Below are 27530 nucleotides of genomic sequence, written 5' to 3'. Positions count from 1 at the left end.
CGAATTAATGGAACTTTGTGGACAATACAGCAGTTCTTACACAGAAGAAGAGTTTTTTTTTTGTTTGTTTTTTTTGTCCACTTTCATTAAGATGTATACAGTCACTGGAATAATCCTGATTAAATTTTATCTTTCTTGTCGATATCACTGACGCACATGAGGTGATAATTGCACATATCAAAAGTATTAATTGAACATGTGATTGCTATTTTAGATTGTACCCAATCTAATTAAAATTAGATCTTCCATCCGCTCCCCAGTTTTCGATACGTTTCATGCGACGTATCGAAAACTGGGGAGCGGATGGAAGATCTAATTTTAATTAGATTGGATTGTACCATGCTTTGATCATAAATACCTGTATATGTAAGTATAATAACTGTGAAAAAGAAAACAATACTTCTTGTTAGATACAAAGATTTGTTTAATATCGTTTAAAAAACACCATTCTCATCGTAAAATCATGCATAGAATGAAGAATGTCCGTTTTCGGTTTTGGCATTTAAAACACAGTACTAGATTTACCGTTTTTGAGTATGCTGCATCTCCAGTTTAAGTATTTATACCTATTAATATTGTTGTTTTTTTAATTGTATGAATCAATTTGGACATAAAGATTGTTCCCAAGAAATATGAAGTTATTCTGTTGGCCGGTTTTAATATAATCTATAAAACATCGCAATCCGGGACAGTCGGGAGTCGGGAGTCGGCAGTACTAGATTTACCGCCCACCCTGCGTAACCCTGTATTAAAACTTACAATGACGCTGCTTCCTGTAATGATCAAAGCTGAATTATCATCATGATAGTGGTCGTACCGGTTTGCAAATGATACCAAGTATTCGTTACGAAGCCAGACACACATGATTTAGGTAACCTTTGATATCCAGTTAGTTTGTAGTACAGTATATGCTTATATGTTGTAAAATTTTGTGTAGGCCTGCTGTCAAGTCAAGGCACAGGAGTCGGCAATTTTATCAATAAAGTAGAAATGTATGAGAAAAGGGCATAAATACTACTACTGAGCTTCGCGAGCGACGCTCGCGAAGCTCAGTGGTAGTATTTACGCCCATTTCTCATACATTTCTACTTTATTGATAAAATTACCGACTCCTGTGGTCAAGGGTAGGAGAGATCGGCCTTTATCATAGAGGCCGATCTCTGCTCCCCTTGACAGCAGGCCTGCACAAAGTCTATGTTCTGTCGTATGCATGTACATATAAGGCTATGCACCAATGCAACCACAGGAGCTTGTTTAATAGATTTTCGTAAGCTATGCTCAATAGCATAGCTTAGGAAGCTGGAAGTCTGTGAAAATAAATGTGAATGGAACGCTGAATTTTGATGTCAGGTCACCCAGGGCAAGTTCAAAGTCGAAGCATAGGGGCTTACTCTCAGTTCTAAAATTAAGTTTGGAAAAATTCAATAGGCCTAATTGTCCCTGTACGTCTTGTCGTTAACAAAATAAATAAAACATATTTATTTATTGGTCTAACTGTCTATATATATCTTGTTGTTAGGATACAGATTGACTGTTTTCCCCCTCCCCCCAATTGAAAACTATATTTGCCGTATTTAAAATTAGATATTACTATGCTCCTGAATACACATATCAGCATTTTGCCACAAGTTACATCTCATTGCGGGGTCAGCCAAACGTAAATCACTGAAAAGCCAAGTTTTCCCTCTTTACCAAATGTAAGATGTTACTACTGTGAATTATTGCTAATTATCCAATTTTTTAATTCATTTTTTTTATTGGTTTTTGTACACATAATAATGAATATAACAATCAAGTAATATATGATTATCAAAATTCAGTACAATTTAATGGGTTGTCCTATCCTGGGGTATTGGTGTAGTTCACTGCAATTGATGGAAAAATAACTTTGAAATGTCAAAGCTATAGATCAGAAAATTACAAAGGCCAACTTACAATGTAGGCAAATACGATTTTTCACTGAGAGATGGTGGACAAGGGATGTAACTTGCAAACTGTTGATATGTGTATAGAAATGTGTGGTTTAACCGTTTTCCATCAATATAAGTTATGCACTTATGCAAAAATTATACAATTTATCTGGATTGGATTAAAAAGTTATCGAGCTTTAACTGTTTGTCTTCTATTTATTTAATATTTTTATTTTTCCCTGAATCAGATGATAAATGTCCCATTTTGGAAATATTGATGATCATGTGGCATAAGCAAACTGAATTTAGAAAGTAAATGATTATTGTGACGTGAAAGTGTAGTGGACTGCAGTCTTTTGGTACAATACGTTTTAAACATTTTTTAAAATCGCTAAATCAGCGATAATGAGTTGATATATGCAGAGAAACTTTAATATTGGGATAGATATTAGTTAGCTGTTTGTAATGGCAAGAGCACATTGACAAAATGAAGATGACAGACTTACACATTCATATAAATTATCTTCATTTTGTTGTGTACTCATCAGTTTTCCTGCAGCATCCTTTGTAAAGACTTACCCTCAAATAGTAAACACCATTAAAGATTGCTTCAGGTAGACCAGAGGATAATTACATCCATGACTGTCTACTTTACAAAAAAAGGTCATTTATCTTCAAAATATTTTTTTGGTTATGATTTCAGTGTTATACACTATGCCAGCCAAGAACTCGACGTGTTCCCATGTGAATGTGGTGGACAGTGTTACATGGGAGGAACTGCGGAGAAAACAGCAGGTTTTAGTTTTGTTATATCGTTTACCATATACGAAGGTTAACAAATATAGCAGTTAAGGTAGCTCCATCCTCATGTGGCTTATTAATATTAATGGTTGAAAGGGGGAAAACTGTATTAATTTCCACTCAATATACAGGTAACTCTCGAATTATCGCCACTCAATTCATCGCCATTTTCATTATAACGCTGCAGTTTTCTAGGAACATTTTTCCTGTTACTTAAAACTCTCGTTAAAACGCCAAATTCGCTCTCGCCATTTGCCACAGTGTTTTCATTACAAAAGTCTATTTCAATGTGTTAATTATCTCGATAAACCGCCATGGGTGCACATGGTCAGTGAAGCAGTAAATTGGTCATTATCATTCTCCAGCGTACACCTGGACAGAAGGATCCCAGTAATTGTTGTATTGAATAAACAAGAAAAATACTCGAGATGAACTGTAGTCAAGTTGTTTATACATCAAAGAAAGACTTTTCAATTTAGCTATGGCTTTGCCACGAAAGAGGGTCCTGTTAAATTTCGATGAGAAAAAGCGAATCATTACGTACCAAGGACATCATCAAAAATGTACCAATCCGGATATTGCAAATCATTTTTCTGTTTTATGGGAAAAGGCTATATAAGAAGAAGGACAGTGGGCGACATCTTAGCAGCAAAGGATCGCTCACTTTCATAAGTATTGTAAATAGAGGAAAAATAACTCTTACATATAAAAGAACAGTGACTCTATTTCTTCAAGATGGCAGTAATTCAATTCATCGCCAAATTCGTTATAATGCCATAATTTCATAAGAACAAAAGGTGGCGGTTTATCGAGAGTTGACTGTAGTTAAATTTTATTAATAACCAAAGAAAATGTGTATGTTGCCACGTTTTAAAAGATGTCAGACATGCAAATTAAACAGAAGTATATGTTAATATAAGAAAATCACACATTTTCATTATACAGAATAATAAGAATAGATAAAAACTTGTGAAATGTCAGACAAATTTTAAATGGCAACAGTTTAAAAAAACTGCTAATTCATAAATATGTAGAAATTGAATGTGGATATTAGGGAAATCATTGTATAATAGATATGCAGTAGAAGAAATACCAGCATAGGAGTTATCGCCCTTGACAACATTTTATTTTTATTATAAACAATCTATGTAAAATATAAACTTTTTCAGTACCAATAGTTTACCAGATCAGTGAATAAAATTCCGCTGAAAGATATACAGTGGAACTTCAGTAATCTGGACGCCATTAATCCGGATGCTTCACCTTCCAGACGATTTTTCTAGGGAACTGAATTTTTATACGTTATTTTGCATCATTAATCCGGAAATTCGCGTTCCGGATCTGGACGGTCATTTTTTACTACAAAACGTTTAAATACATTGAAACTTGTACCATTAATCTGGACGGTAATTATTTTTAGGGAAGGTCTGTGTCGGACAATTTTAGCTAGGCGTAAATTATAAAGAAAACAAGCCAAACTGTCAAATTGAAGCGATTATATGTGCCCCGTCAACACCTCCCTTTAATTAAGTGGAGTGTGATGATATGTCAGTTATAGATAGCACATGCTGATCGAGACATTGTATTGCCAATTTTTGCACATAAGGCCAATTCAACTTAATTGATAGATTATCATCCCCGCTTGCCCCTCAAAAATTGGCCCGCCCCAAATTTTTTTGTTTTGCGAAATTTGTGATTTCCGGAATATTTTCATGTCCGACTCCGGTATTTACACTTCTTGTTTACATTTCCGGTATAGGAACGTGAAAAGTCACGTGAAAAAAGTAGATTTATATGGTTTTCTTAATTTCTCGCGTTCTTACAGATGTAAATCTTGAAGAAGTTAGGTGTATTTCTGTTATATCCTTAAATTAAAGCTTAACCTGGTATTAGTGTATGAAAATAGCATAGATTGATATCCATCTGCCATTAAATGATGCGGATCTGTTGGGGAAAAAAACTCGTTTGTCTAATATTTTTCTCAGAAAATAAAAATAAAAAAATAAAATCCTCCCACCCGCCCCATACTTTTTGCTGACCCTGGATGATAATCTACTAATTAAGTTGAATTGGCCTAAGATCTGTATTGCGTGTAGTGTTGAATTTTGTAAATAAATCTGTAGCATATTATTTTATAGTCTTGATCAATAACCTATTAATATTTTAAAATAAATTAAACATCATGCTTTAATGATATTTTTGCTGTTGAACTGCTACACATATCAGTTGTACTGATTCGTAAATTGATATCGGCTTATTCAAATCTAAAGAGTGTAGATTATACTTCTAGACAGGCAACGAAATTAAGGGGAAATACTCGCCAAATGCGAGTTGAAAAATGGAATTGCGAGTAAAAAATCACAAGTGATTGCAACTTTTTGCGAGTGAAAAAACCCCCCATCTTTTTCCCGGATTTCCTTGGTTTATTGGCTGTACTTTGAAGTTTACAATAATTTTGTTTTGAGCATAGAAACGCTTTACAGAATGAATATACAAGTATTGAAAAAGTAAACGTGGATCGAATAAATAACTAAGGCCAAGGTCATCTCAGTCAGTGATGTCGAAGATGGCCTACTTCAAGCACACTTCAGGCGTCTCAATTTCGTCTTATTTAAATAGCAAGCATGATGATTTTGTCCGTGTCTACATAAAACAACACATGACAGTGTTGGTGTCACCGTTTCACGCGGTGTCCTTCTGTACTCTATAGTCAAATACTTCGAGTTCGCAGGGTTTTCTTTTCAACTAGAATTTTTTAGATTAAATTTCCAAAAGTTTTGAACATATAGTTTGAATTGGCGCAAACAGTCTTCAAGATTTCAATCCACATGATGTTGTAAATAGGTGGTAGATCTCTGGACAGCGAGTACGCCGCACAAGTGTACCCTATGACCCTCACCATGTATGTTGTCTGATAATTCATTAAATTTTGAATGAAAGAATTCACAATCTTATTTTTAGTATTGCACTTTAAAGGAGATTTTAAAAGATTTTCCCAATATTTTGATAAAGAGACATGCTTGTTTTCTTAAATTCATGTAAAACAGCAATCGATTGAAAAATGCTAGTAAAATCTCAATTTTGCTAGTTGGAAAATAATCCACTAGCCAAAATTTGCTAGTAGTGAAAAAAGTTAATTTCGATCCCTGCTAGATTCTGGATTTTATACTGCTGATTGGCGTGAAATATACATGCATGTTCATGCACATGTATATGTAGTAAGTTTTTAATGTTTAGAATGTCACTCATGTAGAATGTACTGGTGTACAATTGTTTCTTGTTGCGATGTTGTAGAGTTTTATTGCTTTCAATTTTTTAAACTCTGGGTAGAAGTGAGAAAATTACCATTTTAAGGAATATGACAATTAAATTTTGTATGTACCCGTAATGTTGTTTTCACCCAAGTTTTGTTCCGTTATTATTGCATCATGAAAATAATAGGTGCGCGTGGCTAGATCAAAGCAGTAGTAGGTCTTGATATTATGAGCTTAAATGATTTTGTTCTCCCGATATTGGCTTGGATAATTATAGAATGAGAAATATAAACTCTGGCAGATGGAATTTTGGTTAAAGAATGTTGTCAACCGACATGACAAACACGAAATTCTTATAACAACTGTGGACGATGAATATTGTTTAGACAGACCGCCGAACCCGTGAATCGTGACAAATGGAAATGGCCAGCCTCTTTAAGAAGTGAAAGTGTGATGAAATGTTTGAAGTGTAAATGATTATGCTAGTTACTAATGATTTATTTATAGTTACATACAATGCTTCATTACTTGTTTTAGTGTATACGGTACACAGTTTTGTATATTTATTTGTAGTGCTAATACACATATACATTGTACAATGTAAGCATATAGGCAAATACACTGCACACGTACATGTATATTTCAATTTTAGAGCTTTGAAATGCATGTAAATGTTAACATTATCATGATTTATTTACTAATGCAAATGGTTAAATCCAATGATAGAATGTGTTTAATTCACTGTGCATCAATAAAGTAAGCATATTGGTTAATTATGTAAAGATGAAAAATATGTGATTCAGTTATCCGGACGCTTCATTTATCCAGACAATTTTGCTGGGAACCAAAGTGTCCGGATTAACGAGGTATATCATGCGCAAAATTTAATTTGATAAAGGCTTTTGCAAAAACCTATGACATCACATGAGGATCAATAAACCTTGATACATGTGGAGAAAATGTAGGATCAACAGATCAGCTTTCCTTATTTATTTTTGATTTTTTTTCCCCCCAAAACACTATTGTATCAAAGATCTTCTGCAGTAATCAATTGTGATAGATCAGAGATGTACAGATCCACCCATTATAAAACCTTTGCACAACTTTTTCTGTTCATGTATTAAGTGTTACATCTGTGTATATTTACATTGCTGACTAAAGATTTTAATATCAAAGAAATCTTAAAGTATTCACCCATTACACACTTGTGTCAAGAAATACTATAAAACATTTACGCAGTCCCCACTCAAACCGAAAACTCACAGTCCCAATAATTGCCAGTTTGCATAATAATCCTAGGTTGCCATGGGAAATGGAAATCAGTCTCTTCATCGTAATTACTGAGTCTTGACCCGTGTGTGTAAACTCAAGTTTCTTACTGACTAAGACATGTTAAGTATTCTAGGTCACTGGAAGTCTTCACTCAGGGGTTAGTTTTCAACCTGATGAATATGGGAAGTTTCCAGCATCTATTACTATGATTGATTTATTATTGGTGTTACTGTTAAAACTGGAATGCCATTTCAAATAATTCATTGGCCTGGGAACAGGAAATCAAGTGTCAAAATATTTTAATACTATGAACCTGATAGAATTGTGTTGAGGATAGATAAAACATATCATAACATTGTGATGTGATAGTATTACACTTCATTGATATGTCAACATTGTTCCCAGTCCACTGAGTATGTTTAACATTTTTTCGATGAACGTCTTTACACATTTAATTTTATTAATGTGTTCCCATTAGAGCTCACTTCACAGCTTTTGCTGGCTAGTGTGCTGAGTTTAGGGAGGCTACCTTGTATCCTTGCTGTCATTTGATGAAATGATGAGAATCAAACAATGGACGTTTCCAGTTCAATACATACCATTTCACTTTCTTTAATTAAAGCTAATACATTTATGAAACCATACAACTATTGAGCTATTCCATTTATCTGATGTTATAAAAGACTGTTTCAACCTATGATAATGACTTACTTTCAAAAAGGTCAAGGTCATTGGCAAATGAAAGCAATTTAATCTTATTGAATACAATTTTACTCTGACTCTTGAGTATTGAAATCTATGCAGAAACATAAATAAGTTGTACATTTTATAATCTTTGATGCCTTTCCACCTGTGTTTTCTTCTTTTCTAGGATTGTGCCACCTGTATTTCCTGCAAGGTGAACACTAGTAACCTGTGGCTATGCCTGGTCGGTTCCTGTCAGTATGTGGGCTGTGGGGAGTCTTACTCTGATCACAGCTCTACACATGCTGAGGTAAGGCACCAGTAACCTTTGTCTGGTCGGCTTTCTTCAGAAACCGAGGTAAAACACAAGTAATCTGTGATTGGGTCTACTCAGCTCCTATCAGTATGTAGTGAGTGTACTCAGCTGCTGTCAGTATGTAGTGAGTGTACTCAGCTGCTGTCAGTATGTGATGAGTCTACTCAGCTCCTATCAGTATGTAGTGAGTCTACTCAGCTGCTGTCAGTATGTGATGAGTCTACTCAGCTGCTGTCAGTATGTAGTGAGTCTACTCAGCTCCTGTCAGTATGTAATGAGTCTACTCAGCTCCTGTCAGTATGTAGTGAGTCTACTCAGCTCCTATCAGTGAGTAGTGAGTCTACTCAGCTCCTATCAGTATGTAGTGAGTCTACTCAGTTGCTGTCAGTATGTAGTGAGTCTACTCAGCACCTGTCAGTATGTAGTGAGTGTACTCAGCTGCTGTCAGTATGTGATGAGTGTACTCAGCTGCTGTCAGTAGGTAGTGAGTGTACTCAGCTGCTGTCAGTATGTAGTGAGTGTACTCAGCTCCTGTCAGTATGTAGTGAGTGTACTCAGCTGCTGTCAGTATGTAGTGAGTGTACTCAACTGCTGTCAGTATGTGATGAGTCTATTCAGCTCCTGTCAGTATATAATGAGTCATTCTTAGATCCGTGCTCATCACAGGGTTGGGGAGTTGCTAATTTTATACTGTGACAGTTTGTAATTTTGTGAGATTTATCATTTAGGAACAACTAATTGTTATTCCAGTGTTTTTCCCTGTAGAATTGATATCTTTTCTGTTTTACTTTCAGAAATATCAGCATCATTTGACAATCAACTTGACAACTTTTAGAATCTGGTGTTACAGATGTGAGAGTGAGGTGTTCCCATCCAGAAATACCCCTTCCTTCATGTATGTAAATGTTCAGAAATACCCCTTCCTTCATGTATGTAAATGTTCTTAGTTTGTTGTTCTTTAGAGCAGCAGATGTATTTTTAAAAAGTTATATTATCATTTGCCGTCCTTTTGTTTGTGTGGTCAGTAAGACTTGCTTATAATGAACATGCTTATAACAAATTTATGCTTAAATATTGCAAAGTGATAATTTATTCCCAAATGAGAGGAAAGTAACAAAAATTGTATCGAATACAATGAAGTTTGGTTATAATGAACTGTTCTTTTCTTTTTTTTGCTGGCCCTGGAGGTTCAAAATAACCATGTTTTACTGTATATGTTTTACATAAAATGTTCATGATGAGATTAGAAATTTGTAATTGCTATCAGAATCCCAGAAAATTCTGCCTGTGTACCAATTAAAAAAGACTGTGATATGCTGGAGGATGGGATGAGTTCTCTGCCTGGCAGTGGATCTCGGAGTAACATCAGCAGGAAAGGTTCAGACAACTCCCCGTACCGCAGTATCTCAGCAGGCGAAGAATCCGACTCAGATGTGGAGGACGAGAATGCAAAACCAAGAGGTTGCCATTTTCTTAATCAGTTTTTTGTGAAAAGTATGTTTTTTATTTACCTATTATTTAATGTATACACATGTATGTACACTGTATTTCAATTGATTTGTATTGTAGGTTTAACAGGACTGCAGAATTTAGGAAACACCTGTTATTTGAATGCAGCTACACAATCTTTATCAAACTGGTGAGACAAAATACTTGTATATTTTTCATTCTGAATTCTTTGAGTCAAGATTTTTAGTGTGTGTATTATTGTAGAAAACTGAATGGGAGTTAGATGATCCATTACTTTTCAGTCCACCATTGTCCAGATTTTTTCTGGACTGCTCGGCATATGTCAGACCGGAGAAATCCCCCATGTTGTCTAAAGCCTACATGAAGCTTATTAATGAAATCTGGCACAGAAAGAGGTACCATTTATTACTATTTTAATTTCTGTAACAGTAACTTTCACAAAATTCTTTTGACATGTTTTTGCTGTGAAAGATAAATTTTTTGTTATGGCTCGATGTGGAAGGATTTTTTTTTTATCACTGCTTGTCCATGATTTTATGTCTATGAATACTACAGATTATTTAGTTGGATTTGGGTATTTCACAAATTTGCACTCCCTTTACAATCAGAAAAAAACGATCACTTGTTGAATCATGAAGAACAAAAAATGATTAATGTGAATTTTTTTAGGCCTAGTTATGTAATTCCAAGTGGAGTTGTCAGCGGCATCAAGGTAGTTCACCCCATGTTTAGAGGATATTCTCAACAGGTAGTTTGTTCATTCAGAGTTGTGAGACAAAACAAAATAAAGAAAAGAAAGAAACAAAATCCTCTGAAGACATTGTCTATGAGAAAACTATGCAAAATGTGACAGAAGCAAGAAGCAATTTTTTTTGGTCATATATATAGTTAAAAAAAAATTTTCCAGGATGCCCAAGAATTTTTAAGATGTTTCATGGATCAAATTCATGAAGAACTGAAACAGCCAATCACAGCCACCAATAATGAAGAAGATGAGGTGCATGAAGAAACAGGAAAAAATCACCACAGGCAGTTGTCAAAGGATTCCAACAGTAGCAGCCAATCGGAGGGGTGTTACGAGTCATGTGACTCTGGACTGAGTAGTGAGAAAAATTCAGCAGACACTTCAAGGGATAATAATGAAAAACAGAATCAGTCACCCAACAGTATCGTTTCTGATGGAAAAACTTACATACAGGTAAACAGCAGTGATCAAGAATCCGGGGCAGGAGATACTGCCCTCAAGGAGAGTGATGCAAGAGGCAACAGACAGTCAAAGCAGGCTTCTAGGGGGAAAGACCTGGGAGATGGCGGAAAGGGAGACACAGAGAAAGGCTCCAACAGAACACGGAAATACTCGGAAAACCCCGACTCCAAAAAGTCGCAATACTCCTCAAAGGCAACATTAGGAACTAAAGGTACAGTGCACACATTTTTTCTAGTTAATCCCAAAGAAACATGGCTGCTGTAAAGTTAATTTTGTATGAAATGATGCAGTGTCTGTCCTGTCAAAACTTGTTTTGTTTGTTTTTATTCAGGAAACAGGAAAAACGTGAAATACAGAAGTGTAATATCGGATATTTTTGATGGAAAAATTCTAAGCTCTGTCCAGTGTTTGACATGTGAAAGGGTATGAAAGAATTGCTAACTGTCAATAACTGTAATACATGTAAGTGGTAAGGTAGAATCACTGTCTCTAGATAACATGGTGTAGTAATGTTTTTGACATTTGTCTGGAAAATCAAAGTACATGTTGATGTAAATTTAAAAACTACCTGTATGTTTGATATATAATTTTTCATTTTGATTTGTGCATTTGATTCAGATTTCCACAACTAAGGAGACATTCCAGGATTTATCACTACCAATTCCCAGCAAGGACCACCTCCATATGCTCCACGGACACAACACATCCTCACTCCCAAAGGTGGGGGCGTGTGGAGAGACCAAACAGGGCTGGTTCAGCTGGATGTTTGGATGGATGAGGAAGTAAATAACAAATTGTAACATATGCTAGAAAGGGAATAATGGATGAGGAAGTAAATAACAAATTGTAACATATGCTAGAAAGGGAATAATGGATGAGGAAGTAAATAACAAATTGTAACATTTACTATTAGGGAATGATGGAAGTAAAACCCAGACATCTCTATACCATAAATACTCACCTATAAGTCAGATTTTTGGGAGTCAATTATTGATCCAAAACTCTATGTCTAACTCATAGGCGTGTCCTAGGAAGATTGGTATTTTTCTGGGTGGCGTAATGTTGTGTTTTTAAAACAACTCTGACGATTATCATGGACTACCACACAAATGATTATTGTTCACAAATATCTAGACATATCGTATTGTTTATGTATTTTTAAATTATGATTGTATAAAGTACAAGTATTTACATATTTTGATAATTTTATGTAGTTAAGTGTATATTATTTATATCGAAAATTATTTACATACTGGTAACTTATTCTTTCAATTTAACTAATCTATCGTTTATCGGTAAAATTGATTTGCGAACCCAATTTAATATTGAAATATTCATATGTATACCGGCTGAAATATATTTGATAAAAGATTGAATATTGTTATAAAACAGATAATTTAGATCATCATTCTGACTCTTAAAAACTCTATTGTTGATACAATGAATTATACCGGAATCCCACAATAACAGTTTTCGCGAGGCGAATGCCACTAAGTAAACACAATGTCGGGTACTGGTAATTAGGAGACCATAATTGCTTTAGGTAAACAAGTGATCATTGCCAATAATAGATCAAGGGTTGCGTTTAAACCCCAAACAGATATTGCTTGGATATTGAGCATCTCATAATTATTTTAAATTTCTCATAAATATCATAACACCGCTACAACAGAAGACAGCGAAAGTGAAAGCAGTGATCGTGATAGTGAAAATGACTTTTACGATGACATTCCGCTCTCCGAACTACATAAGCATCTCCTCCACAAACATTTTATTGACAATGACAATGAATTTCTTTCATGTCCTGACACTCGCCAGTGATTAGTGATGGGCAATCGGGGGAAAAAAATTAATCGATGATCGGATTAATCGGATGTACCTTTTCGATTGATTAATCGAAATATAATCAAATTTTATTGATTTCAAATTCATGGCATAAATATATTAAATTTACTTTATGTTTTACCCTAAATATTAAGTTAATTAGAATAAAATCATTAGATTGATTGTATCTTGTTTAACTTCTCTCTCGAGAATTTTTCACTCATATGGAGACGTCCAAAATCATAATTACAAATATGAAGTTAACAATCCCATACTTTTAATTTTATCTTCCCGGGATAGGGATAGATCTCTCGACTATTGTTGTTCTTATGGGATCCGGGTTAGAATAGAGCCTCATTACCCTTTGCTTGTTGTAAGAGACAAAATCCGAGGCCCCGTGTCACAACAGATGTGGCACGATAAAGACCCCTCCCTGTTCAAAGACTGTAAGTGCCGAGCATAGACCTAAATTTTGCAGGCCTTTACCGGCAATGGTGACGTCTCCATGTGAGTGAAAGATTCTCAAGAGAAACGTTAAACAATATTCAATCATATCGGATGATTCAGCTTCGTCGGCCATTTTTGATTTTAGATAAGTCGCGGCAGGAATATTCGTATTATTAAAAAAAAACATAGACGTTGGCGATTTTCAAATTGACAATTGATTATTCACATCGTTTCAGTTATAGCGACCGACAATCGAAAGTCGGCGACAATCGGTACATCACTAACAGTGATATGTTGACCTAGTAACTATGAATTTTTTTTTTTACTTTCAACAGTGGCTTAGTATTTATGAAATAAATTATAAAATATATTTATTTTTCTTGAGCATGTAAGTAAAAAAAAAAAAAATCGAGATCAGTGTTCAAAATATACCTTATATACTTGTCTATAAGTCGGTCTGCCTATAAGTCAGTTGTATTTTTTAAGGTTATTTTGTAGGAATTTATCATTGACCCGCTTATAAATCGGTACAAATTTTTGTCAGAATTGGTTGCCAATTTCAAGTCAATGCTCTAGTGTTTTTACCTATGTTTCAAAAAATATTTTGAGAAATTAATAATTATGAGGTGCTCAATATCCAAGCCATATCTGTTTGGGGTTTAAACGCAACCCTTGATCTATTATGGACAATGATCCCTTGTTTACCTATAAAGCAAAAATACATAAACAATACAATATGTCTAGATATTTGTGAACAATAATCATTTGTGTGGTAGTCCATGATAATTGTCGGAGTTGTTTAAAAAACACTACATTACGCCGTCCAGAAAAATACCAATCTTCTTAGGACGCGCTTATAAGTCGGACTTAGAGTTTTGGACCAAAAATTGACTCCCAAATATCCGACTTATAGGTGAGTATATAAATACAGTATAAGACAAGGTAGATAACTCTTAAACAAAAACAAGAATGAAATAAACGAATTTTGTTGAGATAAGAGGTTAGATATAGATGCCATATCCCGAAATATTATTTGAATACAAGTGAATAAATTAGAGTATTGACCTTATATTGATTTTTTGAGAAAGAAAGATTATACATCAGCGGTATTTCTCAAAATAATTTTTGAAACATAGGTAAAAACACTGAACATTGACTTGAAATTGTCAACCGATTCTGACAAAAATTTGTACCGACTTGCAAGCGGGTCAATGGCAAATTCCTACAAAATAACCTTAAAAAATACAACCGACTCATAGGCGGACCGACATATGGGCGAGTATATATGGTACTTTGGTTCAAAATCAAGATAATTACAGAAGTTTAAAATTATGTTTAGTAATTCAGCATTGGATGTGAAATGTAATGAATGGTTTGTGTAGATACAAATGCTCTCTGTCATTGTTTGATGAATTTGATGTGCATGCTTGTTGTTCCAGCTGGTTTATTGGGCCCACTATCACACTGCAGGACTGTCTGGCAGCCTTCTTCTCCGCCGATGAACTCAAGGGAGATAACATGTACAGCTGTGAGAAATGTAAAAAGTGAGTTCTGTATCTAGGAATAGCAATGAAGTACATTACAAATAATAAAGCGAGTTCTGTATCTAGGAATAGCAACTAAGTACATTACAAATAGCATAGTGAGTTCTGTATCTAGGAATAGCAAAGAAGTACATGTACATTACAAATAATATAGTGAGTTCTGTATCTAGGAATAGCAGAGAAATACATTACAAATAATATAGTGAGTTCTGTATCTAGGAATAGCAAAGAAGTACGTTACAAATAATATTTTAAAAATCATATGGATGCTTATTTTGTAAAATATTTTGAAGGTTACGGAATGGCGTGAAGTTTTCTAAAGTCTTGGAACTGCCGGAGGTAAGTATTCAGCAAGTTGTGTGCTGAGTGTACTTCTGTTATAATTTCTTTAGTGAGTGGATGTTATCTAAGATTACACTTCTACAGATTCTGTGCATCCACCTAAAGCGCTTCAGACACGAGTTCTACTCATCCAAGATCAGCTCTTATGTGTCATTTCCTCTGGACAGTCTGGACATGAAGAAATATCTACACAGAGGTAAAGACCAGGTCAAAAGTCACAGACTTCACATCCACACACACCCTACCCCCACCCCTAGAGGAAAGTTTACTCATCTCAAATAAAATAATGTTGTTTTATTATAAAAACAGAAATAAGAAAAAGTATCTTGCAGAAAGGTTTTTTACATATGCAAACCACAAAGGTTAATTTGCTTTTATAAATAGTGAATGCACAAGTTTCTTGGTGTGTTGTTTTTATACGTCCGTCTTTAGACGGGACGTATTATGGTACAGCGATGTCTGACGTCCGTCCGTCCATCCACAGGGGCTTCTTATCCATTTTGTTCTCAATCTATATATAAATATCTAACAAGGGATGACACAAAAATAGGATACCGGTTGTAAACAAAGCTCAAAATCACCTTAGTTCCAAGAAACAGATCAAATCTTCCTATCCAAAGGGTGTTAAACATCTCATAATACAAGTCCAACGTAGTCCGATCCTTTCATATTTAATTTAATGAGTTTTATAAACGAAAATAATTCAAGCTGTCTGCGTTGTCGTCGATCACGCACAGGAAAAGATAACTCCTGCAATGAAACTAACTTCCAGCTTTCGGAAACTCTTGGGAGTGTTTATATTTAGTCGAAAAACCTAGAAAATTTTTTACGCAAATAACAGTATTTAAAATGAGATTTCTTTTTCTTTGTAAGGTAATATTTTATTTCAGCCTGATTTTAAATGCAGTGTACAACACTCCAGTCTATAAAACTCATTAAATCCAACATAAAAGGATTGGACTACGTTACTTTCATTGCAGGAGTTATCTTTTCCTGTGCGTGATCGACGACAACTCAGACACCTTGAATTATTTTCGTTTATAAAACTCATTAAATTAAATATGAAAGGATCGGACAACGTTGGACTTGTGTTACGAGATGTTGAACACCCTTTGGAAAGGACAATTTGATCTGTTTCTTGGAACTAAGGTGATTTTGAGATTTGTTTAGAACCGGTATCCTATTTTCGTCTCATCCCTTGTTCCCCTGTGGTCCATCCGGCTGTCTGTTCGGTGTTTTCTCTTTATAATTTCATTTCCCTTTCACATTATCATGCTGAAACTTGCTGTGTAGCTTCTTTGTGGGTCACTCTAGATCATACTGCAATTTTGATTCATTTTGACCTTTTTTCCAGGAGTTTTGCCCCTTTATTTGGAAATAATTATTATATGGAGGGTACATAATTTGTCTGCCCTACTTCTCCCACAGTTTTCAAGTGAGAGCCTTCTTATTTTGTGGAGTGTTTGTATGGGTATTGAAGATGTGCATGTGGGATGGATTTTGATTTTCTACAATTTTTGAGAAAATTACAGGTTGTTAAACTTAGTCTATTTGGAAATTAATATTCTATGGAGGGTACATAATATGTCCGCCCTACTCCTCCCACAGTTTTCAAGTGAGGACCTTCTTATTTTGTGGAGTGTTTTTGTGGAGTGTTTGTATGGGTATTGAAGATGTGCATGTGGGATGGATTTTGATATTCTACAATTTTTGAGAAAATTACAGGTTCTTGAACTTAGTCTGTTTGGAATTTAATATTCTATGGAGGGTACATAATTTGTCTGCCCAACTCCTCCCACAGTTTTCAAGTGAGGACCTTCTTATTTTGTGGAGTGTTTTTATGGGTACTGAAGATGTGCATATGGGATGGATTTTGATTTTCTACAATTTTTGAGAAAATTACAGGTTGTTGAACTTTAAAGTCTATTTGGAAATTAATATTCTCTAGAGGGTACATAATTTGTCTGCCCAACTCCTCCCACAGTTTTCAAGTGAGGACCATCTTATTTTGTGGAGTGTTTGTATGGGTATTGAAGATGTGCATCTGGGGAAGGATTTTGATTTTCTTCCATTTTTGAAAAAATTAGAGGTTGTTGAACTTGGTCCATTTTGAGGAAATCTCAATGTTTAAGCTAAGACCCTTTGTTCATATGAAAGTTTGTCACAGCCTCATGATGGCTGATACTACCTGAAGCAAAGTTATACAAATTATAACACAAGAAAAACACCCTATGTAAGCATTTTATGGGCGTATTATGTACCGTTTGCGGTACTCTTGTTTTATCTATATATAGAAATTATAGTAATCTTAAGATATGACATCATGAATATTTGATCTTTCTTCAAATGTTTAACCTTCTTCAGATTTTTTAAATTTCAATGAAAAGCACAATTTCGTAGCAATTTCCTATTGGCAAGTATACAAATGACTTTGTGAAAGAAAGGCTAGACGTTTTACATCTTCATTGTATTTAGTTCTGTCCAGAGATAAGACAACACATATATAAATATATGATGAAACCTACATATAAAATTGTCACTCACTTTCTAGAAAAAAGAAATGGTGTGGAGTATATTATTATTCTATTCTGCTAGGTTTTGTTGTCACTTAAATATTCATGTCTTACTATTTAACAAGGATAAGACAATTACTTTACATTCAAATGTGTTGAAATTTTGACAGATTGTTCTTCCCAAGTGACGATGTATGACCTACATGCTGTCATCTGTCATCACGGGACTGCTGGAGGTAAAATAAAAATCTAGAATTCCTTCATTAACTCGGTATGAAGTAAACAGGAATATGTCCACATCAATACTGTCATAATAATAATAATAATAATAAATTCTTTTATTTAGACAGGATAGCACAATTAGTACAAATGACTAGTTTACATTGTGGTCCTGTATAAAACATATTCACAGACAGATAAATGAGAGAATAGAAAAATATTGTATTTTCCAATGATTAAATCTGTTTGATTTTGTATAAATGTAATGGCATTGCCCTGCATCTTTTACAGGGGGACATTACACTGCGTACTGTCTGAATTACATCAATGACCAGTGGTACGAATTCGATGACCAGTACGTCACGGAGGTGGACGTAGGACAGGTCATCAACTGTGAGGCTTATGTTCTCTTTTACAGGTAAGTTTTATAAAAAAAAAAAAAAGTCTTGTCATTGGAAGAAAAATTACACTTAGAATAAAAGTTGATGCATGGAATTCGAATTTTACTGGAAGGAAATTTAATTGTACCCATGAATGATAAAGCCATAGTATTGCATGCCATCTATAAGTAACATCGACAAAACATAGATCTATAAGTAACATCTACAAAACGTCTATAAGTAACATCGACAAAACGTACATCTACAAGTAACATCGACAAAACGTACATCTATAAGTAACATCGACAAAACGTACATCTATAAGTAACATCGACAAAACGTACATCTATAAAAAACATCGACAAAACGTACATTGTATGGAATTTAGATTTGATGTAAAAGGTGCTGGAAGCAAATTTCATGTAATTTATTTTAGAATAACTCTTTGGATACAGTTTTGTGTGAAATGTTTTTGCAGGAAGAGAAATGATGATATGATACCACTGCGACAGAAAGCCATGCAGCTGATAGAGGCAAGAGAGGTTTGTGTGGACACTGATTCTATATTACCATATAAGTAGAAGTGTTAACAAGGATCTAAATTTGGCATTATCAGCAAGGTTGTTGAGGTCACTAAAATTAGATACCATTATGGGAAATTAGAGTTATCTTTCTTGGTTGTTGTAACCAATGGAAATTGAATAACCGATATTTTACATTCATCAAATATGATTAAAGTCAAAGACTTGTGTTTATTATTCGAATGATTTCTTAAGAATTGCAGGACATGCAATTTTGATGTAGCTATGAAGAAATTTGCTTAAAAAGCATGTCTATTTCTGGTTTTGAATTTTCCAACACTTATTGGAACACATCTGGAGTGCGTTCGAGGTCGCCGTTCCTGTTGCTCTCGTGCTCCGTTCTTTGAGTTGTTAACGACGAGAACATGTGTGCATGAACATGTTTTTTGTTCTTCGACCACACTACCTACAGCGTTGGTGTGAGTTCTTGCACCTCGAACCCATTTTCGGGTTGCGTACTCGACGTTCGGGATCGACAGGAATTTGTACTCATAAGAAGAATGGTGATCTCGAACGCACTCCTGACCTGCAAGCGCTTGGAGTCTTGTATTCACCCAAATAAAACACTGATAAAGGTAATGTTTGATATGAGGACATCCTACTAGTTCTGGCTAATGTGTTAATCCTTTAGTTTGAATGGTAGAACACCGGACTGTTGAGCCAGAGGTTCTGGGTTTGATACACAGAAGATGCAACACGGTCTGTGTTTTATTTGACACCAAGTGTCATATAATATCGGTACATCTACATTATTCGTATTTATTAATCGCTTACACTGACAGGACTGAGAGAAGATCTGCATTCTTCTGTATATTACCATGCATATGTGTATACATTATATATATCGTATATTATGCTAATCATTTACTCTATCACTTAGAAAAACTTTGTATTGATATTGCAGCCAAGTTTGATGGAATTTTTTATCTCCAAGCAATGGATCAATAAGTTTAATACATTTGCTGAACCTGGACCGATATGTAATGACGATTTTCTGTGTCAACATGGAGGTGAGATATCGGGATTGTAGTATCATCTGTTTAACTTTAAGAAATATGGGGAATATTTTGGCCTGTGGTAATTTCACTTGAAGGCACTAAAAAACAATGTTAATTCATATATAGCCTTTCTGTGTTACTTTAGAGTAATGAGTAAACTTTAAATTCACGTAGATTTAATTTCTTCAACTTTAGATGGGGTTGAACTGGGTGAAAATAAAACCAAGTTTAGGGATTCTATGCAGATGTTATGATGTCATATTTTGCTGTGCTCAATGTAATCCCTCTTGTGTGATATATCAACATCTTTTCTAGTCTGACATATCAATGTCTTATTGTGCTCTATACAGTCTGTGGTCTAGTCTGACATATCAATGTCTTATCGTGCTCTATACAGTCTGTGGTCTAGTCTGACATATCAATGTCTTATCGTGCTCTATACAGTCTGTGGTCTAGTCTGACATATCAATGTCTTATCGTGCTCTATACAGTCTATGGTCTAGTCTGACATATCAATGTCTTATCGTGCTCTATACAGTCTGTGGTCTGGTCTGACATATCAATGTCTTATCGTGCTCTATACAGTCTGTGGTCTAGTCTGACATATCAATGTCTTATCGTGCTCTATACAGTCTGTGGTCTAGTCTGACATATCAATGTCTTATCGTGCTCTATACAGTCTGTGGTCTAGTCTGACATATCAATGTCTTATCGTGCTCTATACAGTCTGTGGTCTGGTCTGACATATCAATGTCTTATCGTGCTCTATACAGTCTGTGGTCTAGTCTGACATATCAATGTCTTATCGTGCTCTATACAGTGTGTGGTCTGTTCTGATATATTGATGTCTTATTTTGTAGGAGTACCCCCACATAAGATCAACCATGTTGATGATTTAGTCATTTCCTTTAACCAGGCTTTATGGGAATTCCTCTACCAAAGGTACAGAGCAGTCTGTCTTACTGGTGTATGTTCCTAGCATCATTGCTAAATATGAATAATCACCATAAATATTTGTTAAAAATCCAATTTCCTGTCCTTGGCAGATTTGGGGGTGGTCCAGTGTGTAACCATTTAATTCCATGTACAACGTGTCAAGAAGAACTGGAGAAACTACAATACAGACAGAAAACAGAGATGGAGCAGTTCATTCAGGTGGGGACCAGTTAAATCCTGGGTGGGGGTAGCATAATCTAGTGGGGACCAGTTAAATCCTGGGTAGGGGGCAGCATAATCTAGTGGGGACCAGTTCAATCCTGGGTGAGGGCAGCATAATCTAGTGGGGACCAGTTCAATCCTGGGTGGGGGCAGCATAATCTAGTGGGGACCAGTTCAATCCTGGGTGAGGCAGCATAATCTAGTGGGGACCAGTTCAATCCTGGGTGGGGGCAGTATAATCTAGTGGGGACCAGTCCATTGGGGGGGGGGGGGGGGGGGGGCAGTTTATTCAGGTGGAAAAACCTCTAGTGATATTCCATACTAAAAATCACTATCACCGCATGTTTATTAAAGTGAAATGTATTAGAATAGATTCTATCGGATAAAACCTCAGTTATGACAGGGAAGTTACCAACTTTGATCATTAAAATACAACATGTATGATCTTGATTAAAATAGTCCACAAATACAACATATAATCGGGGTTAAAATAGTCCACATATACAACATGTATAATCGGGGTTAAAATAGTCCACATATACAACATGTATAATCGGGGTTAAAATAGTCCACATATACAACATGTATAATCGGGGTTAAAATAGTCCACATATACAACATGTATAATCGGGGTTTAAATAGTCCACAAATACACCATGTATAATCGGGGTTAAAATAGTCCACAAATACACCATGTATAATCGGGGTTAAAAAAGTCCACAAATACACCATGTATAATCGGGGTTAAAATAGTCCACAAATACACCATGTATAATCGGGGTTAAAATAGTCCACAAATACACCATGTATAATCGGGGTTTAAAAAGTCCACATATACAACATGTATAATCGGGGTTTAAAAAGTCCACATATACAACATGTATAATCGGGGTTTAAAAAGTCCACAAATAATCATGTGTTCTTTCTTTTTATTTGTTATCTTATGTTTTTCATAATATGAAGTATAATTATTTGTATGCTATCTAAGATGTTAGTATAAACTTCAGTTAATGAGAAATTATTTTAATCTTTGTTTCAGTTAAATGAGAAATTCCATGAAGAAGATGGCCCATCGGTGATATATGCTATCAGCATGGCTTGGTTCAAAGAGTGGGAAAACTTTGTCAGAGGGAAATCTGACAGTAAGAATTTTAACTTCATTTCAAAATAGAAAAATAAGAATTTCTGTACATATTTGTCCTCGGGACTATGAATATCTGCATCCTACTAGTCCTGCTCACTGTGTACTAGTCCTGATCAGTGTGTATTAGTCCTGCTCACTGTGTACTACTCCTGCTTACTGTGTACTAGTCCTGCTTACTGTGTACTAGTCCTGCTCACTGTGTACTAGTCCTGCTCACTGTGTACAAGTCCTGCTCACTGTGTACTAGTCCTGCTCACAGTGTATTAGTACTGTTGACTGTGTACTAGTCCTGCTCACTGTGTACTAGTCCTGCTTACTGTGTACTAGTCCTGCTCACTATATACAAGTCCTGCTCACTGTGTACTAATCCTGCTCACTGTGTACTAGTCCTGCTCACAGTGTATTAGTCCTGCTTACTGTGTACCAGTCCTGCTTACTGTGTACTAGTCCTGCTCACGTGTACTAGTCCTGCTCACTGTGTACTAGTCCTGCTCACTATGTACTAGTCCTGCTCACAGTGTATTAGTCCTGCTCACTGTGTACTAGTCCTGCTCACTATATACAAGTCCTGCTCACTGTGTACTAATTCTGCTCACTGTGTACTAGTCCTGCTCACAGTGTATTAGTCCTGCTTACTGTTTACTAGTTCTGCTCACGTGTACTAGTCCTGCTCACTGTGTACTAGTGCTGCTCACTGTGTACTAGTCCAGCTCACAGTGTATTAGTCCTGCTTACTGTTTACTAGTCCTGCTCATTGTGTACTAATCCTGCTCACTGTGTACTAGTCCTGTTCACTGTGTATTAGTCCTGCTTACTGTTTACTAGTCCTGCTCACTGTGTACTAGTCCTGCTCACTGTGTACTAGTCCTGTTCACTGTGTACTAGTCCTGCTCACTGTGTATTAGTCCTGCTCACTGTGTACTAGTCCTGCTCACTGTGTACTAGTCCTGCTCACTGTGTACTTATTCTGCTCACTGTGTACTAGTCCTGCTCACAGTGTATTAGTCCTTGCTCACTGTGTACTAGTCCTGCTCACTGTGTACTAGTCCTGCTCACTATATACAAGTCCTGCTCACTATATACAAGTCCTGCTCACTGTGTACTAGTCCTGCTCACTGTGTATTAGTACTTGTCACTGTGTACTAGTCCTGCTCACAGTGTATTAGTCCTGCTTACTGTGTACCAGTCCTGCTTACTGTGTACTAGTCCTGCTCACTGTGTACTAGTTATGCTCACTGTGCACTAGTCCAGCTAGTAAAGCAGTAGGCAGGGCAGGGTGACAAGCGAGGGGGGGGGGGGGGGGGTTTACAAATGTAAAATTCTGCATTATGGATGAATTCTGTGATAAAAAGCAGAAAATTTTATGATAGCTTTTCTTTCCTTTTAACTTTATTTACGCAAAAAAGACCATGACGACATAAACATCCTACTTTAATGTAAAATGCAATCTTGATACAACTTATTTACTGCCGTATTTCTAGTCTGGATCATCTCAGCATCATTCTGTAATTCATGAAACCAGGTTATTTATCATGAGGATGTGTATTATCTAATTACAAGGCTTTGTCAGAAGTTATTTAGAAAGAGTATAGTTTCCAACTGTCCAGATATACCCAGTTTGGGGTGTACTTAGGATAGCTCTTTAATTGAAAATAAATTATTGCAGCTCCACCTGGACCGATAGAAAATCACAGAATATCCTACACTAAAGGCGGACAGACCTATCTCAGGCAGAGTTCTGACCATGGACAATTGTCTGCTGAAACATGGAGGTTCCTTCAAAGTCAGTAGCACATACACAAACAGAAAACAAAATCAGTCGCACATACACAAACAGAAAACAAAATCAGTCGCACATACACAAACAGAAAACAAAATCAGTTTTATACTCACAAACAGAAAACAAAATCAGTAGCACATACACAAACAGAAAACAAAATCAGTAGCACATCCATAAACAGAAAACAAAATCAGTTTTATACACACAGAAAACAAAATCAGTAGCACATCCATAAACAGAAAACAAAATCAGTTTTATACACACAGAAAACAAAATCAGTAGCACATACACAAACAGAAAACAAAATCAGTTTTATACTCACAAACAGAAAACAAAATCAGTAGCACATACATAAACAGAAAACAAAATCAGTAGCACATACAAAACAGAAAACAAAATCAGTTTTATACACACAGAAAACAAAATCAGTAGCACATACATAAACAGAAAACAAAATCAGTAGCACATCCATAAACAGAAAACAAAATCAGTTTTATACACACAGAAAACAAAATCAGTAGCACATACATAAACAGAAAACAAAATCAGTTTTATACACACAGAAAACAAAATCAGTAGCACATACACAAACAGAAAACAAAATCAGTTTTATACACACAGAAAACAAAATCAGTAGCACATACACAAACAGAAAACAAAATCAGTTTTATACTCACAAACAGAAAACAAAATCAGTAGCACATACACAAACAGAAAACAAAATCAGTAGCACATCCATAAACAGAAAACAAAATCAGTTTTATACACACAGAAAACAAAATCAGTAGCACATACACAAACAGAAAACAAAATCAGTTTTATACTCACAAACAGAAAACAAAATCAGTAGCACATACACAAACAGAAAACAAAATCAGTAGCACATACAAAACAGAAAACAAAATCAGTTTTATACACACAGAAAACAAAATCAGTAGCACATACATAAACAGAAAACAAAATCAGTAGCACATCCATAAACAGAAAACAAAATCAGTTTTATACACACAGAAAACAAAATCAGTAGCACATACATAAACAGAAAACAAAATCAGTTTTATACACACAGAAAACAAAATCAGTAGCACATACTCAAACAGAAAACAAAATCAGTTTTATACTCACAAACAGAAAACAAAATCAGTAGCACATACACAAACAGAAAACAAAATCAGTAGCACATACATAAACAGAAAACAAAATCAGTTTTATACACACAGAAAACAAAATCAGTATCACATCCATAAACAGAAAACAAAATCAGTTTTATACACACAGAAAACAAAATCAGTAGCACATACATAAACAGAAAACAAAATCAGTTTTATACACACAGAAAACAAAATCAGTAGCACATACACAAACAGAAAACAAAATCAGTTTTATACTCACAAACAGAAAACAAAATCAGTAGCACATACACAAACAGAAAACAAAATCAGTAGCACATCCATAAACAGAAAACAAAATCAGTTTTATACACACAGAAAACAAAATCAGTAGCACATCCATAAACAGAAAACAAAATCAGTTTTATACACACAGAAAACAAAATCAGTAGCACATACACAAACAGAAAACAAAATCAGTTTTATACTCACAAACAGAAAACAAAATCAGTAGCACATACACAAACAGAAAACAAAATCAGTAGCACATACAAAACAGAAAACAAAATCAGTTTTATACACACAGAAAACAAAATCAGTAGCACATACATAAACAGAAAACAAAATCAGTAGCACATCCATAAACAGAAAACAAAATCAGTTTTATACACACAGAAAACAAAATCAGTAGCACATACATAAACAGAAAACAAAATCAGTTTTATACACACAGAAAACAAAATCAGTAGCACATACACAAACAGAAAACAAAATCAGTAGCACATACATAAACAGAAAACAAAATCAGTTTTATACACACAGAAAACAAAATCAGTAGCACATCCATAAACAGAAAACAAAATCAGTAGCACATACATAAACAGAAAACAAAATCAGTAGCACATCCATAAACAGAAAACAAAATCAGTTTTATACACACAGAAAACAAAATCAGTAGCACATCCATAAACAGAAAACAAAATCAGTAGCACATACACAAACAGAAAACAAAATCAGTTTTATACACACAGAAAACAAAATCAGTAGCACATCCATAAACAGAAAACAAAATCAGTAGCACATACATAAACAGAAAACAAAATCAGTCGCACATACACAAACAAAAAACAAAATCAGTAGCACATACACAAACAGAAAACAAAATCAGTAGCACATCCATAAACAGAAAACAAAATCAGTAGCACATACACAAACAAAAAACAAAATCAGTAGCACATACACAAACAGAAAACAAAATCAGTAGCACATCCATAAACAGAAAACAAAATCAGTTTTATACACACAGAAAACAAAATCAGTAGCACATACACAAACAGAAAACAAAATCAGTAGCACATCCATAAACAGAAAACAAAATCAGTTTTATATACACAGAAAACAAAATCAGTAACACATCCATAAACAGAAAACAAAATCAGTTTTATAAACACAAACAGAAAACAAAATCAGTTTTATAAACACAAACAGAAAACAAAATCAGTTTTCTTTACACAAACAGAAAACATTTTTAAAAGTAGTCATACGACAACAATATGTAATCCAGAATTTTTCATAAAGAAAGGGAAAGTATTCTACCTTTTATATTTCTTTTTTTCGATTAGATACATATAAGCATGTATATAATAAAAGTCCAGAGATATTGTTTTTGATAAATGTAGTGAAAATGGATTTTATTATTCAGAGATATATGGTGGAGGTCCTGAATTGTTCATAAAACAGAATCGAGGAAATGTTGTGGCACAGTCTTCTCCCGTTACGAACAAATATTCATCATCATCATCGGTAGGAAAGAGTGGAGGAAGCAGGGGAAATTTACAGGCTGATGTTGAAAAAGAGGCCGAGTTCCCAACAAAAACGGAGCACTCAACAGAAACCCAGAGAAAAACGGGTCCCTCAGCAAATACAGAGCCCTCGGTAAAGATGGAACCACCGACCAAAACAGAAACCCCGACTAAAACAGAAAGTAGAGAGGAAACCATGAAGAAAAAGACAGAAAAAGAGGAAGAGGAGTCCAGTGAAAAGGACAAAAACCTCTGTGAGCAAAACAAAGAACCTGAACAAAGTAAAGAGTGTGAACCAGTGAACTCTCAGTCAGCTGAGGCAGAATCAAAGGTCGGGTCAGGGTCAAAGGTCGAAGATGGACAGCTGAACGATGAAGCAGCCACATCGGTTCCTCCAGTACATGCCAAATTAGATTAATAGGATTGTCTCACTGTGTAAAAATTCAATGAATCCATGATTTTTTCTTGTAGTTGACCACCCCCAAGTCCTTTAAAGACAAAATGACAAGAGACATGTTGCTCTTGAAGCAAAACAATTCAGTATCATTATGGCCATTCCTCAGGTGTTGTAGCCATTCATTTACAGTGTTGTCACGAACAGAAGATAAATCATTATTTGTCCTTTCTTGTTTGGTGCCATGTTTTATTAAGGGCTATTTTTATTGTTGAAACTGTGATTAACTTATTATCCATTACATGTTTTCTTGAGTGTAGTAATTTATACAAATGCAATCCAGTTATACCAGACATTTTTTCCAATAAATGTACAGCTGTA

The 27530-nt window shown here is 35.1% G+C and overlaps 1 protein-coding gene across 2 annotated transcripts; it reads left to right on the top strand.

The window, feature by feature from the left end:
- Positions 1 to 721: 721 nt before the first annotated feature.
- On the top strand, positions 722 to 27530 carry LOC125678528 (ubiquitin carboxyl-terminal hydrolase 20-like). 2 transcript variants are annotated; one of them, XM_048917051.2, is made up of 23 exons: positions 722 to 871; positions 2614 to 2705; positions 8109 to 8231; positions 9032 to 9132; positions 9505 to 9698; positions 9807 to 9876; positions 9989 to 10102; positions 10377 to 10455; positions 10615 to 11125; positions 11246 to 11337; positions 11533 to 11696; positions 14625 to 14729; positions 15023 to 15068; positions 15156 to 15267; positions 17755 to 17820; positions 18095 to 18221; positions 18662 to 18725; positions 19669 to 19774; positions 20623 to 20704; positions 20809 to 20917; positions 21960 to 22062; positions 23731 to 23847; positions 26656 to 27530. In XM_048917051.2, the coding sequence occupies exons 2-23, from the start codon at positions 2625 to 2627 to the stop codon at positions 27171 to 27173; spliced, it is 3084 nt and encodes a 1027-aa protein (XP_048773008.1). In that variant the 5' UTR covers positions 722 to 871; positions 2614 to 2624; the 3' UTR covers positions 27174 to 27530. The 2 variants fall into 2 exon arrangements, with proteins under 2 accessions (XP_048773008.1, XP_048773009.1); XM_048917052.2 differs by lacking the exons at positions 722 to 871; positions 2614 to 2705; positions 8109 to 8231; positions 9032 to 9132 and adding an exon at positions 9152 to 9166.

The sequence above is a fragment of the Ostrea edulis genome, chromosome 2 (genome assembly GCF_947568905.1).
Source record: "Ostrea edulis chromosome 2, xbOstEdul1.1, whole genome shotgun sequence".
NCBI lineage: Eukaryota > Metazoa > Mollusca > Bivalvia > Ostreida > Ostreidae > Ostrea > Ostrea edulis.
Note: the sequence above shows the minus strand (reverse complement) of the source record. Positions and strands in the feature narration are given on the sequence as shown.